This window comes from Colobus angolensis, unplaced genomic scaffold, assembly GCF_000951035.1.
Source record: "Colobus angolensis palliatus isolate OR3802 unplaced genomic scaffold, Cang.pa_1.0 Scaffold433, whole genome shotgun sequence".
Lineage (NCBI taxonomy): Eukaryota > Metazoa > Chordata > Mammalia > Primates > Cercopithecidae > Colobus > Colobus angolensis.
Genome location: NW_012117744.1, coordinates 20,498 through 36,987, shown reverse-complemented (window position 1 = coordinate 36,987; position 16,490 = coordinate 20,498). Strand labels below are relative to the sequence as shown.

At 45.8% G+C, this 16,490-nt stretch overlaps 1 protein-coding gene across 1 annotated transcript in view; it reads right to left on the bottom strand.

Annotated features, from left to right (window-relative positions):
- The window catches only part of CHRNB3 (cholinergic receptor, nicotinic, beta 3 (neuronal)), a 34,475-nt gene that overhangs the window by 15,303 nt on the left and 2,682 nt on the right, over positions 1 to 16,490 (bottom strand). The window contains exons 2-3 of the mRNA XM_011957083.1: positions 6,620 to 6,771; positions 5,072 to 5,116 (exon numbers count right to left, since the gene is read on the bottom strand). Of these exons, the coding sequence (XP_011812473.1) occupies positions 5,072 to 5,116; positions 6,620 to 6,771 (197 nt within the window). The remainder of the gene's footprint in view (positions 1 to 5,071; positions 5,117 to 6,619; positions 6,772 to 16,490) is intronic.

Here is a 16,490-nt window from a genome sequence, read left to right as displayed (position 1 = left end):
TATGAATTAGAGAACATTTTTCAGTGTCTGGGAGGCAAATGAGGAAAGAGAGGGAATTGGGCATTTTTGTTTTCATTTTGACTGAGGGACACAGAGATGATTGCAAAGAGTTACCAATGGGTTTGCTCAAATGTGAGAGCTTTTGGATAGTGGTGTTATTGGGACTACTATTCACTATTCAGGTGGTTCACAACTTCTCCACTTTTTTGACTTGTGGAACTTCTGTTTGTCCTGTAAGACTCAAATTAAATATCCCCTCCCCTTGGGAGCTTTCCCTGACTTTCTCCTGTCTCACTGCCATTTTTCAAGCTCCACAGTGTTTTATATGTACTTTCTTTGTGATATTTATCATGGTAATTATTTTTCGGTAACTAACACTATGTCCTCTTCTTTCAGGCGGTGCTGTGTGTCGTTCTTTATATATCCAGGATCTAGCAGGGCTCCTGGCACATAGACTCTCAATAAATCCTGGTGAATGGATGGAAGATGGAGTGGATCCTAACTTCATTCTCTCCTGAATTCTTTCTAGACCAACTCCACCAGATGTCCTGGAGATTGAGGAATCCAAGCCTTAGAAGACCAGGATTAGGAAATTATACAGGAACAGGACTAACAGGAGAACAGTACACTCTTCAAACTCTCCCTCCAGTCTAAGGCAAGTGAAAGATTTCTCGACATAAGTCAGACTTCCCCTAACAGTGCTTAACCCTGGGCAAGTCACTTCCACTCTCCAGTTCTCAATTTCCTCATCTGCAAAGTTAGGATAATAATAGAACCTCCCTTTTAGGATGACTGTGAAAATTAAATGGGATTATTCCCATTACAGTCAGCATAGTGCCTGGGCACTTAGTAAGTACTCAGTAAATCTTAGATATTATTATTAGCTGCGCTGGAACTAAGATCTGTGTAAAACACTAATGATAGCTTTTTATGAATATCTGTTTTATCTTGTTGTTTTTTTCATCTTTTTTTTTTTAATCCTTCAACTTTCTTTAATCCATATAGCTTTAAAAAGTTTTTTTTCTTTTTTGAGATGGAGTCTTGCTCTGTCACCCAGGCTGGAGTGCAGTGGCATGATCTCGGCTCACTGTAAGCTCCGCCTCCCAGGTTCAAGCGATTCTCCTGCCTCAGCCTCCCAAGTAGCTGGGACTATAGGCACCCATTTTTGTATTTTTAGTAGAGATGGGATTTCACCGTGTTAGCCAGGAAGGTCTCTATCTCCTGACCTTGTGATCCACCTGCCTTGGCCTCCCAAAGTGCTGGGATTACAGGCGTGACCCACGCGCCTGGCCAAAAAGCTTTTTTTTAAAAAGCATAAACATAACATCATGGCGAAGCTCAATGCCTCCTGTTCCAGGCAGCCTTCCCTTCTTGCCACCCAGTGTTGTAAAAATGACCTTTCTTTTCTGCCCCAACATTGTCTGTGCCATAACAACATATATTAACTAACATCCACTGTAAAATTTCCCACTCCAAACTCAATCTGTGCGAATGGGCATCGCATTGACTATATCCTCTGTAGTTTTCTGGAATGTGAAGCTTCGTTTCTCCTGCTTCGGCTCTTCCTGTGGTCTAGAAGCAGGGCTTAGTGTTCAGGGAGGAGGCTGCATAAGGCCAGAAATATCCTGGCCAGGGCTTAGGAAACCCAGATTCCTGCCGGATGAGGACTGGACTCTTCTATCTCTATACGATGTCTCTTTTCCTAAGTCAGGTGGTAGAGAGGTTTAAATGAGATAAACCTCGTTTATGCATTTGTGAATTAAACACAAAGTATATTAATCTCAATAGATATTGGAGACTTGGAAGAATGGGAGGGTGGGAGGTGGGTGAGGGATGAGGAATTACCTAATGGTTACAATGTACATTAGTATTCAGATACACTAGATTTCACCACTATACAATATATCTGTGTAAATAAAACCACACTTGTACCTTACACATTTATACCCAAAAAAGTCGATTATTCTCATTGCTTCTGTCAAATGGGAACTTCAGTCAGTGGGCTGACTTTTCCAAGTGTCAGTGTGCTCCTTGCCTGTGGATTTCTCCTGCTTGGTTTTGGGTATTGAATTGACTTTTAGGACTTAATTCTGCCTTGGTTTGAAGACACCCATCAGGCTTCTGGGATTCTGGTGGCAAACTTTGTGGAAAGTCCTTTCCAAAGCTGTAGCTGAGGCCCAAGGGACCCTTGGCACCTACTTTTTTGTGTCTAATGCTGTTTTCTTTGGCTGAAATGACTCCTTATTTTCAAAAGCACAAGAAAAGTGAAAAGACCTACTATCCCCATGTGAAGGCCCAGAGTCTCTGGACCCCTGCTTTATGTGAGAGATTAGAGCTTAATCTCGGCCAGGCAAAGTGGCTCATGCCTTTAATCCCAGCACTTTGGGCTGACATCAGGGGTTTGAGACCAGCCTGGCCAACATGCTGAAATCCCGTCTCTACTAAAAATACAAAAATTAGCTAGGTGTGGTGGCATGTGCCTGTCGTCCCAGCTACTCGGGAGGCTGAGGCAGAAGAATCTCTTGAACTCAGGAGGCAGAGGCTGCAGTGAGCCGAGATCGAGCCACTGCACTCCAGCCTGGGCGACAGAGTGAGACTCTGACTCAAAAAAAAAAAAAGCAGTGGAGTAGGAGGCATGCGGGAAGTAAAAGTTTGTGTGTTTGTTTGATTTTTGTTAACTTCTAAGCCTATTTTCCCCTGAAGAGGAAAGTGTGGGTTCTTTTCTGCCCTGCAAGCTTGAATATAGGATTTCTTCTCGTCCTTTATTAACTCAAAATGCTTCCCAAGTCTATGGCCTCTGAATTGCAAAAGTGGGTAAGTCACCAAGGAATGAGATTGTTGTATAGCAAGATATGTTTATTTAAGTGGTATTTTTATATATACATTCCAAGCTTATTATTTTCTTCTGGATATTTTTATTTGCAAGTAAAACAATATGCAGATCCATTTCACAACTTGTTCACATATCTACTGATTAGAGAAACAGATGAGTAGAAAGCACTGAAAATCATCATAGTTCTCTAATTCTCACTAAAGTTGCTGAGTGGGAGAAATTTGATGACATGAAATGAAGCTGAGGGAAGCTCCTTGCTGTTTCTTGTATCCATTGTTCCTTATAAAGCATTAGCAGAAAGATATCCCACCAGGAATATTTTAAAACTATGGGGCAAATTAGGCAATATCTGGACATTCATTTAAATATTTAGGCCTGGCGAGGTGGCTCACGCCTGTAATCCCAGCACTTTGGGAGGCCGAGGCGGGCAGATCCCCTGAGGCCAGGAATTCAAGACCAGTTTGGCCAACATGGTGAAACCTCATCTCTACTAAAAATACAAAAATTAGCCTGGCGTGGTGGCATGTGCCTGTAGTCCCAGCTACTTGAGACGCTGAGGCAAGAAGATCACTTGAACCCGGGAGGCGGAGGTTGCAGTGAACCGAGATTGTGCCATTGCACTCCAGCCTGGGTGACAGAGTGAGATTCTGTCTCAAAAAACAAACAAACAAAAACAACAAACAAACAAAAAACTTTGGAAAATCAAATATTGCTTGTTCTTGCTTAGGAGTAGGAGCTAAACAACTGGTACGCATGGACACAAAGATGAGAACAAAACACACTGGGGACTCCAAAAGTAATGATGTGGGAGGGAGGGAAGGATGGAGAGAGGGAGGGGAATGAGCTGAAAAACTGCCTGTTGGGTATGATTTTCACTATTTGGGTGATGGGTTCACTAGAAGCCCAAACCCCAGCATCACGCAAGAGATCCATGTAGCAAACCTGCACATGTAACTCCTGAATCGAAAAATAAATAAATACATACAGAGACTCAAGTCTGTAATCCTAGCACTTTGGGAGGCTGGGGTGGGCAGATCACTTGAGGCCAGGAGTTTGAACCCAGACTGGCCAACATGTTGAAACCCTGTCTCTAGTAAAAATACAAAAATTAGCTGGGCATGGTGGCGGGCGCCTGTAATCCCAGCTACTCAGGAGGCTGAGGCACAAGAATCACTTGAACCTCGGAGGCAGAGGTTTCAGTGACCCGAGATCATGTCACTGCACTACAGCCTGGGTGGCAGAATGAGACTGGGTCTCAGATAAATTTGTAAATAAATATAAGACAAAACTAAATTTAAAAAAAAGCTAACAAAACAAAAACACAAAATAAACAATTAAACCAAGTTTATTTATTTATTTTTTTGATACAGGCTCTCGCTCTGTCACCCAGGCTGGAATTCAGTGGCACAATCTCGGCTCACTGCAGCCTCTGCCCCCTGGGTTCAAGCAATTCTCCTGCCTCAGCCTCCCGAGTAGCTGGGATAAACCAAACTTCTTACCCGCTATCAAGTGTTAATATTTTATCTTTGTAGATAACATATGCAAAATTGGGATTTGAACAGTAATTATTTATTGACAATCCTAAAACAAACTCCTTTGGACACACTCCCCTGAGTTTAGGAAATAAACTCTAGCCAAGCTAAAAACAATTATCTAAAAAGAAAGCTGAAAACGATTCAAAATGCATTTTCAGTAATGTCAGGAAAACACGTATTCATCATTTTGTTTTGGGCTTCACTCTGTTTTGAAATTAACGATGGGCAGCCCCATTATTCCCTCATTCAGGGCTCAGTTCTTCCTTGGAAGCAACAAGAGGTATTAGAGGTAGATTCTACCCACAGAGGACCAGAGGAGGCTTGGGAGGATGTAGCCCTGATTTTCCTACCTAGCTACAGTTCCCTACCTGGGGGAAAGTGGTGCATCTTGGAGGCTCTTTGTTCTTTTCTCTAAGTGGTCCCAGGGCCCATCCCCAGGCCTTATGGCAGGAGAGTCACCTCCGCCCACCACACAAGCAGCTCTACTGCTGGGAGCAACCACGCACAGCAGTGTGCACCCAGGGGCTTGCCAGGATCAGTTCCCCAACACTCACAATGGAAAATAAAAGCCATAGACCCTTCCTACAAATCTCCCTGAGGAACACGATATGCCCTCTTAAATAAATGTTTTTCAGATGAGAGGCTTTCTAAAAAGAAAATAAGTGACTGGGTTAGCAGACACAATGCTTGAATCGAAATTTACCTGTTTGAGCCACACATTGGTTGTCATCAGCTGATTCTTTTCATCCTAAGAAAATGACAATTAAAAAAATACTGTAAGTTGAAGTGAAAGTAAGTTGTGATTTTTGCTGTTGTTTTAGAAATGGGGTCTCAAGATGTTGCCCAGGCTGCAGTGCAGTGGTGCCACCATAGCTCACTGCACCCTCGACCTCCGGGGCTCAAGCCATCCTCCTGCCCCAGCCCCCAAGGAGCTGACTATAGGTGCATGCCACCACACCCAGCTGTTTTTTGTTTGGTTTTGATCAGAAAAATCTATCTGAGTCTCACCTTTGAGGTGTTAAAAGTGCAAAAGATTCTCAATTTAAAACAGTCAAATGGCATATAAATAGTCAAACGGTATGCAGATTTTGCCTAAAATGAAAAATAACTAAAACAAGTAGCAGTTCATTGTGGCTATATTTATATAAAATTGCATAACCCAGAAGGCACTTTAAAGGTACAAAGTAGGCTGGGCACAGTGGCTCACTCCTGTAATTCCAGTACTTTGGGAGGCCAAGGCGGGTGGATCACCTGAGGTTAGGAGGTCGAGACCAGCCTATCCAACATGGCAAAATCCCGTCTCTACAAAAAATACAAAAATTAGCTGAGCATGGTGGTGCATGCCTGTAATCCCAGCTACTCGGGAAGCTGAGGCAGGAGAATCACTCGAACCCGGGAAACGGAGGTTGCAGTGAGCTGAGATCACATCACTGCACTCCAGCCTGGGTAAAAGACAGAGTCTCTGTCTCAATAATAAGAGTAATAATAATAATAATGAAGGGGCAAAGTAGAGGGAAATAATAGCTAAATTGGAGATGGGCTTTGCATGACTTCCTAGAAGGAATCCTGGGGTATTGAGCCAGCCAGGGCAGGTGAGCATGCACACATGTGTGTAGTGGGGTGGAGAAAATGGATAACATAGGAGGATTCTTCTGGGGCTTTGGGGACCATAGCAGGACAATTTTGTTGCATTTGGGGAGTTAAAGTTCACTGGTTTCTTCTAAGAACACAATCATGGCAGAAATGCAAGCTCAAAAGGAAAATTAGAATGTGAAGGCATGGGCGAGTTCAGGAGAGGTGACGGGGCCGCCTAGGGAAAGCAAGAATGGGCCTGGCTGTGGGCACTGTTGTTACCACCTCATCTCCCTGCAGACCCCCTACCAGCCCAGGGCACAGCCACGGAGGATCCAAGATCACACAGCGCGTCAGCCCCAGGCTCAGCTCCTCTTCTCTGCAGTTCTCAGCCCTCCTTCCTGAGTGTTCAGCAAACCAGGCCAGGGGCAATGACTATCTTAGCAACCACATCCTCCCCCCAGCAGAAAGGTCCCACACTAACAGTGCTGCAATTTACCCTGTGATAACTTCTTGTTCTTTCCTCAGGTCATTTCAGTGGCTTCTTGGGGGCAGACTTTCTCTCACAGTAAATTATTTTTTAAATTGAAATGTCAGACATAGGGAAAAATATATTTTAGACTCATAAACAGGTTAAAGAATGCATGTTCTTTTTAGCCAAGTGCCAAGGATTACTCACCACATCTACGAGCTGGGATATTTTCAATCCAAAATATACTTTTATGGTGTCATTAGAATGTAATACAGGGCGGACCCATTTCTGATAACCTTGGAACAAATGTCTGAGGAGGGCATCTTCATTTTCGGCGATTGAACTGAACCCTGCAGTGGCTGTAAAAGAATCATAGGGAGACATGGGTAAATGGGAGGGGCACGATGCCTGGATGAGTGTCCCGTGGCACCCTGTGGCCCTGGCCTCCTGCACCATAGGCTGTGTCTGTTTCTAAACAGCCCAGTTCCTGAAAGGCAACTTGGAGCATGCAAGAGTCTCCACGCCCACTCCCACCTCCCTGCAAACACACACAGCTGAAAGCAGAATCCACATTTTTTTTTTTTTTTTGGTGAAAATTTTTTTTTTTTGAGATGGAGTCTCGCTCTGTTGCCCAGGCTGGAGTGCAGTGGTGCGATCTCTGCTCACTGCAAGCTCCACCTCCAGGGTTCACGCCATTCTCTTGCCTCAACCTCCCGAACAGCTGGGACTACAGGCGCCCACCATCATGCCCAGCTAATGTTTTGTATTTTTAGTAGAGACGGGGTTTCATCGTGTTAGCCAGGATGGTCTGGATCGCCTGACCTCGTGATCCGCCCGCCTTAGCCTCCCAAAGTGCTGAGATTACAGGCATGAGCCACTGCACCCAGCCCAGAATCCACATTTTACCCAGAGTTCCGCTCTCATGAGATTTTCCCATCATGGGGTCAACACCCGGGTCCCAGAAGCTCTATCTGCAGCCACCCTGACCCCCACCTCTGGTCCCATCTGCAATGCTCCCTCTTCACAGACATGGGCCCTGCCCATGAGCTGTTCTCCGTCCCTGAGCCTCCAGCATCTCCCTTTGGAAGTCTCTTATTTGTCACACCTGTCTTCCTCTGGAGCCCTGACGATGGGCTCAGTGGGCATTGTATTTGATCGTGTTTACCCAGCACCTAGAACAGTGCCTGGCCCATAGTGGGTGTTCATTTTATGTGTGTAGGTAGGTGTCAGAGTCGGCATGGGGTCACTGAACACCAGCCGTGTGCCCCTCACGGTCCTCTTGTCTTTTTCCCAAGGAAGTCTTTCCTTACAAAGCCCTTCCTTGGTCAGCAGCCAGGATATCACACTCTGCCTCACTGTGTGAGAATCTCAGAAACACCCAGTGTTAAACTGTAACCCTCCAGTTGGGGAAATGGCTTAGGAATGCAGTCCCAAAATAAAGTTTTATTTCCTTACAGTGCAGTGCTGTCACATTTAAAACAAGCAAGCCCCCTACTTTTTTTTAAAAAAAAGATGGGGTCTCACTATGTTGCCCAGGCTAGAGTGCAGTGGCCATTCACAGGTGCAGTTCCGTTACTGATCAGCATGAGAGTTTTAAATTGCCCCTCCTTGCCTGTTCAGCACCCAATTAATATGCTATAGCAACTCATTCTGCACCATGTCCTGACTATAGAAAACCTTTTTCTTTCCCACTGAGACACCCATATGCTGGGTAATGATCTCATGAGAGACGTACCCTCCAGGTTTGCCCAATCAAAGTCCAGGGATTCTTTTAGGAAGAAAAGTAAAAGTGTACCTACCCCCTGTTTGCAGGAGGCTTCTGTAGGCACTTTCCTAAGAGAGGAGCAATTCAAGGTGCCTCTGTCCCAGCACCTCAGAGGCGTGGGTGAGGTGGGCTGTGTGCTCCGAGGGTACCCAGCCCTGTTTTCCTCCACATAAATGCAAATGAGTGATAGAGACGCAACCTTACATTTATGCTTATTTATTTAAAAACTGTGGGCCAGGCACGGTGGCTCATACCTGTAATCCTAGCACTTTGGGAGGCTGAGGTGGGAGGATCGTTTGAGCCCAGGAGTTGGAGACCAGCCTAGGCAACATAGGAAGAGCCTGTCTTACAAAAATGAAAAAATTAGCCAGGCATGGTGGTGCACCCCTATAGTCCCAGCTACTTGGGAGGCTGGAGCGTGAGGATGGCTTGAGTCCTGGAAGTCAAGGCTGCAGTGAGTGGTGGTCGCACCACTGCACTCCAGCCTGGGTGACACAGCAAGACACTGTCTCAAGAAAATTTTTTTTTAATGAACAAAAACCGATCTGTTGATTACTGTTAGTACCAAGAGCAGCACTGGGAGCAGCCAGCTGGGCAGCCACCAGGGTGTCAATCTGTAAAGAGCCAGGAAACCTTCCTGGAAATGTACAGGAAGAGAACAGAGGGAATTCCCCACAGCCTCTAGGGGGCAAGTTGTATATTTGCTCAGGGGGACATTCTTGAAGTCATCTTTGACTCCTCTCTTTTTCTCCCACCCCACATCAGGTCTTAATGTTCTTCAGAATACATCCCAGCCCTGATTGTTCCCTACCATCTCCACCGGGGCCACGCTGAGAGCACAGATGCTCTCTCTCTCGGGCTCCTGCACTGCTTCCTAAGTGTTTCCACTCCTGACCTTTCTACAGTCCATTCCCCACACAGCACCTAGAGAGGATTATGTCAGTTCCTGCTAAGCGCTACAGATGGTTTCCCATCACACTCAGAAAGAAACATCCTAAGTTCCACCACAGTCTCCCTGACCCCATGTGGCCCTGACTGTGCACCCCTCAACCATACTGCCCGCATCCTCCTCCCCAGTCCTCGGGGCAGTCTGCGATTCCCAGAACAAGCTAGAATGCATCTGCATGAGGAAAGTTCTTACCCTTATCCGGAGAGTCCACAGCCATTCCTTCACTTATCCAGTCTTTGCTCAAATGTCATTTCCTTGAGTAAGTCATTTCAGGTTACACTATTTAAAAATCCCTCTCCTCTCTATCCTTTTAGGGTACTTTATCTTCCAGTAGAGAACCTAATCATATCACATTTATCTGTTTATTGTTGTCTCCCCTCCCTAGATGATGCCAGCTCCAGGAAGTTGGGGATTGTCTTCCTCACTCCTATATTCCCAGCTCCTAGAATAGTGACTGTCACCCAGCAGCTGCTGAGCTAATGACTGTTGAGTGGACAAACACTTGAGCAATGATGCAGTCAGCTTTGTGGCCTTTGTTTTACTGAGGGGCATCTGGAGAGTTGGGACCAGAGGTGAATTGCTCAAGAGAAGAGGGAAGCAGTGAGGACACAGCTGTCCTCCTCCATCTGTTCCCAGGTCAGGCAGGCCCATCCTCTAAGGCAGAGAATATTGTTTGAAAGGCACTTGTCTTCACCTGTTTTGTGCGGCTACAACAGAATACCACAACCTGAGGAATTTATAATGAACAGAAATTTATTGGCTTATGGTTCTAGAGACTGGGAAGTTCAAGATCATGAGACCAGCCTCTGGTGAGGACCTTCTTGCTGCATCAAACATGATGGAAAGGCAAGGAGGGGGTGAGAAAGACAAGAAGGGGTCAACCCCTCCCATGATAATGGCATAAATCCACTCATGAGGGTGGTGCCCCCATGACCCAAATACCTGACATTAGGCCCCACCTCCCAACACTGCAGTGTTGGGGGTCAAATTTCCAGCACATGAACTTTGGGGAACACATTCAAACCACAGCAGCACTGTGGCAGACACTGCCAGTTCCCTGCCCAACAGCCATTCCCCCCTTTTCCTTGGCAACAGATGCTAAATTTATTCAGGGTTGCATGGTGCCAGCTTAAAAAGCTCAGCTCCAGGCTTCCTTGCATCTGGGAATGACCTATGGCACATGTAGCCAATTAGATACAAACAGAAGCTGCTGGGATTGGGGTGGTTAGAGGAAAGGTTGTTAAAAAGGATGGACTTGATCTGACATGTCTGCTTCCTTCTTTTTATCTGGAACTGGAGATTTGGCCACTCATCTGTCTTGCAAACCTGATGAAAGCTACACACATAGGAGGGCAGAGTGATACACAGAACCTGGGCTTCTGATAGCCCTGTACTATTGGCCTCCAAATTTCTTGGTATGCGAGAAAAGCAATCTCCTATTTGGTTAAACCACTGTAGCCACTGATAGGCATCTGAACACAGCCCTGATGGCTGCTTGCACCACGTGACTAGCTGCTGAGGTGCTGGAGTGCTGAAATTTCTGCAGAGTCCCTGAGTCCCAGGTCAGCCAAATTAGCACAAATTACTGAAGACAATGGGTGGAGGCACTCCAGGGAGGCTGAGAACAACCAAATGATGCCTGAACCAACACATGCACGCACGTGCACACACAGACACACACCCCATTGGCTCAGACAACCGTGAGCTGGGATAATTTCAGACACATAAGAGAGAGGGTTCCAGAAGATGAGCAGGGACTGTAACCATGAACTTCCTTTCCCAAAAGGAAAATTGTCCAGTCATTCTGAAAGGAGATGGAGTTGCACGTTGGGAGGGGAAATCTAGAATTCCGACCTGAAATGCTTAGCATTTGCACTTAGGCAGCTGTGCCCCCTGTGAAGATATAGGAATCCTGCTCTTCATCAAGATCCAGGGGCAGCGAGCAGCTCTGCTCTTTCAGGCACAGCATGCATCTCCACCTGTGTTACCACTGTCAGAAGGCACACTTTCTGTCTGAATTAACAAAAAGCATGAACCATACTGGCTGTTAGGGACTGAATGTTTACATTCCTCAAAAATCAAATGTTAAAGCCCTAACCCCCAATGTGACTTTATTTAAAGACAGAGCCCATAAGGAGGCCCAGAGGACAAACCATGTGAGGACACAGCAAGGAGGCAGCCTTCTGCAAGCCAGGAAGAGAGCCCTCACCAGAAACTGACTTTTTAGTGCATGATCATAGACTTCCAGCCTCCAGAATTATGAGAAAATAAATGTCCATTTTTAATCAGTCTATGGTATTTTGTAATGGCAGCCTGACTAATGCAAATCTGTTCTGACCAAAACAGACTTTATCCCCCTAACAAAAAAAGTCAAAGATTAAATGATCTCTGCCTAATATCCTGAAATTTCTGAACCTTTCCAAAATAGAAGCTGAAGTCATTGGCATTATTGAAGCAGACTTAGAGGACAAGCCTGGAAATGTTTCTGGTTTGTCTTTCTTGTGAAATAGAACATTATAAGAAAGACCAAGTGCTTCTCACAGTTGATCCTTTGAGACCAGGGCCTCCATAAATATTTGATGATGTTTGAATGAACAAATGAACACATGAACAAAAGGCCATAACGGTGCTTTCTGTGACCCAGGGGAATGAGGCACAGCTGCCTAAGTGCAAAAGTGCTCCTAAAGATGTAAAATCACAGATACGCTCAAGGTTTCCAGGACAAGTGGTCTTTGTATTATGGAATAAAAGGATTCGTGGAAAGTTGTGCATAGACCAAATTTTTGCAAAATAACTTATATTTAAGATTAATCACAATATTCTAAGATTAATTTCAGTAATCCATTGAGAAACCAAGAATTTTTTCTCAGAAGATGAGTGTCCTCCATTGTGGATGCACATATATATATATATATATTTTTAGGTGAAGTCTTGCTCTGTCACCCTGGCTGAAGGGCAGTGGCATGATCTTGGCTCACGGCAACCTCCTGGGTTCAAGCGATTCTTGTGCCTCAGCTTCCTGAGTAGCTGGGATTGCACCAACATGTCTGGCTAATTTTTGTATCTTTAGTAGAGACAGGGTTTCGCTACATTGGTCAGGCTGGTCTCGAACTCCTGACCTCAAGTGATCTGCCCGCCTCAGCCTCCCAAAGTGCTGGGATTACAGGCATGAGCCACCACTCTTGGACATGGATGCATTTCTTAGAGAAGCTTAGACCCAATTTCAGCCACAATGAAAGAGGAAGGAAAAGTGAACTGATAATGAAGTTAAGACAATAAAACCAAGAAGGACCTCCAGGATCACTCTAGCCCCTCGTTTTACAGGTGAAGATACTGGGGCATTGAGAGGAGCCTTGCCCAGGGTCATCCAGCTGATGGTGGCCTGCGTGGTCTTCTGGTGGCCAGGCCAGCCATCTTCTCTTATTCCAAAAATTCAATTCGATAAACGTGTATTTGCTGTTATTGCTATTTTTGATGTTTTGCTGTTAGCATTGTATTTTTCAGAATCCTTTACTGTTATTTAGAGCAACCTACTACCTGGAAGAATTATATTATTTTTATTTTTTTGAGACGGAGTCTCACCCTTGCCAGGCTGGAGTGCAGTGGTGCGATCTTGGCTCACTGCAACCTCGGCTTCCCAGGTTCAAGTGATTCTCCTTCCCCAGCCTCCCAAGTAGCTGGGATTACAGGCACGTACCACCATGCCCAGTTAATTTTTTGTATTTTTAGTAGAGACAGGGTTTCAGCATGTTGGCCAGGATGCTCTCGATCTCCTGACCTCGTGATCTGCCCGCCTCGGCCTCTCAAAGTGCTGGGATTATGTGCGTGAGCTATCATGCCCGGCTGAATGGTATTTTTATTTTATTTTATTTTATACTTTAAGTTCTAGGGTACATGTGCACAACATGCAGGTTTGTTACATAGGTATACATGTGCCATGTTGGTTTGCTGCACCCATTAACTTGTCCTTTACATTAGGTATGTCTCCTAATGCTATCCTCCCCCTACCCCACCCCCGGCCATGACAGGCCCCTGTGTGTGATGTTCCCTGCCCTGTGTCCAAGTGTTCTCATTGTTCAATTCCCACCTATGAGTGAGGACATATGGTGTTTGATTTTCTGTCCTTGTGATAGTTTGCTCAGAATGATAGTTTCCAGCTGCATCCATGTCCCTGCAAAGGACATGAACTCATCCTTTTTTATGGCTGCATAGTATTCCATGGTGTATATTCTAAAATCACATCACAAACAGCATTTGTTTGGCTGTAGGGAGACTCTAAGACTTGGTGACAGGTTATGTCACACACTTGAGACTCCCTCTGCTGTAGTCGGTGCCAGGCACAGAGGCCTTCACCCAGGGCCTCCCCAGTGGGCACCGCTCTGGTTGTGCCCCTTGGTGGAGGATGTCCCATGCTCTTCCACGAGGGCACATTCCTGCCTCACATATGGCCGGGTGCACCCAACATTTCCTTGCTTTGAGTCTGTCTCCCCCCAGCCCCAAACACACACACTTAGTCCAACAACACGGCTTCAGAGAGTATTCGCTGCCTGTTAAACTTTACACCACCTCTCTTGGTGAAAAAGGAATTTTGCTACTTCTCTAAACCCCTATTCTTCCTTTTTCTCTCCTCTCCTGCTTTTCCTTGCTTATTTTATTTATTTATTTATTTTTAACAGAGTCTTGCTCCTTTCGCCCAGGCTGGAGTGCAGTGGCGTAACGTTGGTTCACTGCAAACTCCGCCTCCTAGGCTCAAGCGATTGTCCTGCCTCAGCCTCCCAAGTAGCTGAGATTACAGGTGCCTGCCACCACACCCGGCTAATTTTTGTATTTTTAGTAGAGACAGGGTTTCCCCATGTTGGCCAGGCTAGTTGCAAACTCCTGACCAAAGGTTATCTGCCCACCTTGGCCTCTGAAAGTGCTGGGATTACAGGCGTGAGCCATGGCGCCTGACCTCCTTGCTTAATCTTTGTCTCATTTTTCTTCATCAAAATATTTCCTGGGGGGCTGGGTGTGGTGGCTCACACCTGTAAATCCCAGTTACTTGGGAGTCTGAGGCAGGAGGAGTGCTTGAAGCCAGGAGTTTGAGACCAGCCTGGGTGGTGCAGTGAGGCTCTGATAAATAAATAAATAAATAAATAAATGTTTACTTCTATTTTAAATAAATGTGTATATTTCCTTTGGGGCCAGACAGACAACTCCATGGGCAGAGTAAGGAAGATGGAGAGCCAGAGAGCGAGTGTGAAGGCTTCAGTTCGGAAGCAGAGACAGGGATGGAGCGCACTTGGCCTGATTCTGGTCATCTCCTGTGCACCAAGCTCAGGCTGGGACAGGCTCTGGGAGAGTGTGCTGCTGTTGGCTCAGAAGGCTGATTCCCTTGCCTAAGTCATCACTCATTAGGATGAGAATCCAACAAATATTTATTTAATATTGAGAAGCACTGGACTCAGATTTCGAGACCATGGGTTCTGGTGCTGATTCCAAGCATTTAACATCTCCCAATAAGAAAAGGGAATGGGTGATGGCTGAGGCCTCCAGCAGCTCACACCTTCTGGGCTTTTAGAGTCTTTGTGTCTAAGAAACATCGACAAAATGTGGCCTGCTAACCCCAGATATTTGCTGTTTTCAAGATACAAAAGACAGCCAGAGTTTAAGATGTGCCCATGACTGGGGAGCAGCCCTTCACTCACAGCTGCTGTTTATCTCAATAGACAGAGCAATCAGGTAAAAGTAACACAGCTACCAGGGGACTGGAGAGACACCTCTGTGAGGGGGTTGGGGCTCTCTCAGCCCCACTGAATGAAATCATGAAAGGTATTGATGAGGTGCCTAGTAATACCTTAAGACAAAGAAATTTTCCTTTGGAATTGAAGACCTGACCTGGTCTCTATTCTTTTTATTTTTTCATAGAGACAAGGCCTTGCTCTGTTGCCCAAGCTGGAGTGCAGTGGCGTGATCATGGCTCACTGCAGCCTCGACCTCCTGGGCTCATGTGACCCTCCTGCCTTAGCCTCCCGAGTAGCTGGGACTACAGGAACACACCACTATGCCTGGCTAATTTTTAAATTTTTTGTAGAGACGGATGTCTCTCACTATGTTGTCCAGACTGGTCTTGAGCTCCTGGGCTCAAGTAATCCTCCTGCTTTGGCCTTGCAAAATGTTGGATTACAGATGTGAACCATTGCAGCACCCTTGGTCTCTTTTTGTTTGTTTGTTTTAGACAGAATCTTGCTCTGTTGCCAGGCTGGAGTGCAGTGGTGTGATCTCGGCTCACTGCAACCTCCGACTCCCTGATTCAAACAATTCTCCTGCCTCAGCCTCCCAAGTAGCTGGGATTACAGGCATGTGCCACCACACCCAGCTAATTTTTGTGTTTTTGGTAGAGACGGGGTTTCACCATGTTGGCCAGGATGGTCTCGATCTCCTGACTTCGCGTTCTGCACACCTTGGCCTCGTCACACCAGACCAGTCTCTTTATTCTTGATTCTATTTCCTTTCCTCAGTCTCTCAGACGCCCCTGCTCTCTTCCCTTCACCATATCAACATCCACTTTTAACAAAATTTGACAAACACACACTGAGGTACAAACAACTGATAAGACTTAATAGATAAAACTTTTCTCTCTCACAGATCTATACTAAATCCAATAACCTCTTATAAATCTCAGATCTGTGAGTATTTCTAGATCCATCAGCACCTGTTCATAATTTTACGAACAGGATTTCATAAAAATCTTCAGGATTATTTATGGTTTTACTGATAATGCCATTTGTTTTATCCTCAGCCAGGACAGAAAAGAAATAATTGGGCCTGGCGCGGTGGCTCACGCCTGTAATCCCAGCACTTTGGGAGTCCGAGGCGGGTGGATCACCTAAGGTCAGGAGTTTGAGACCAGCCCGGCCAACATGGTAAAACCCCTTCTCTACTAAAAATAAAAAAAAATTAGCTGAGTGTGGTGGTGGGCACCTGTAATCTCAGCTACTCAGGAGGCTGAGGCAGGAGAATCCCTTCAATCCAGTAGGCAAAAGTTGCAGTGAGCCGAGATCGCCACCACACTCCAGCCTGGATGACAGAGCAAGATTCCGTCTCAAAAAACAAAACAAAACAAAACAAAAACAAGGCTGGTCGCAGTGGCTCATGCCTGTAATTCCAGCACTTTAGGAGATCGAGGCGGGCGGATCACGAGGTCAGGAGATTGAGACCATCCTGACTAACACGGTGAAACCCCGTCTCTACTAAAAATACAAAAAAATTAGCGTGGTGTGGTGGTGGGCGCCTGTAGTCCCAGCTACTCAGGAGGCTGAGGCAGGAGAATGGTGTGAACCTGGGAGGCAGAGCTTGCAATGAGCCGAGATGGCGCCACTGCA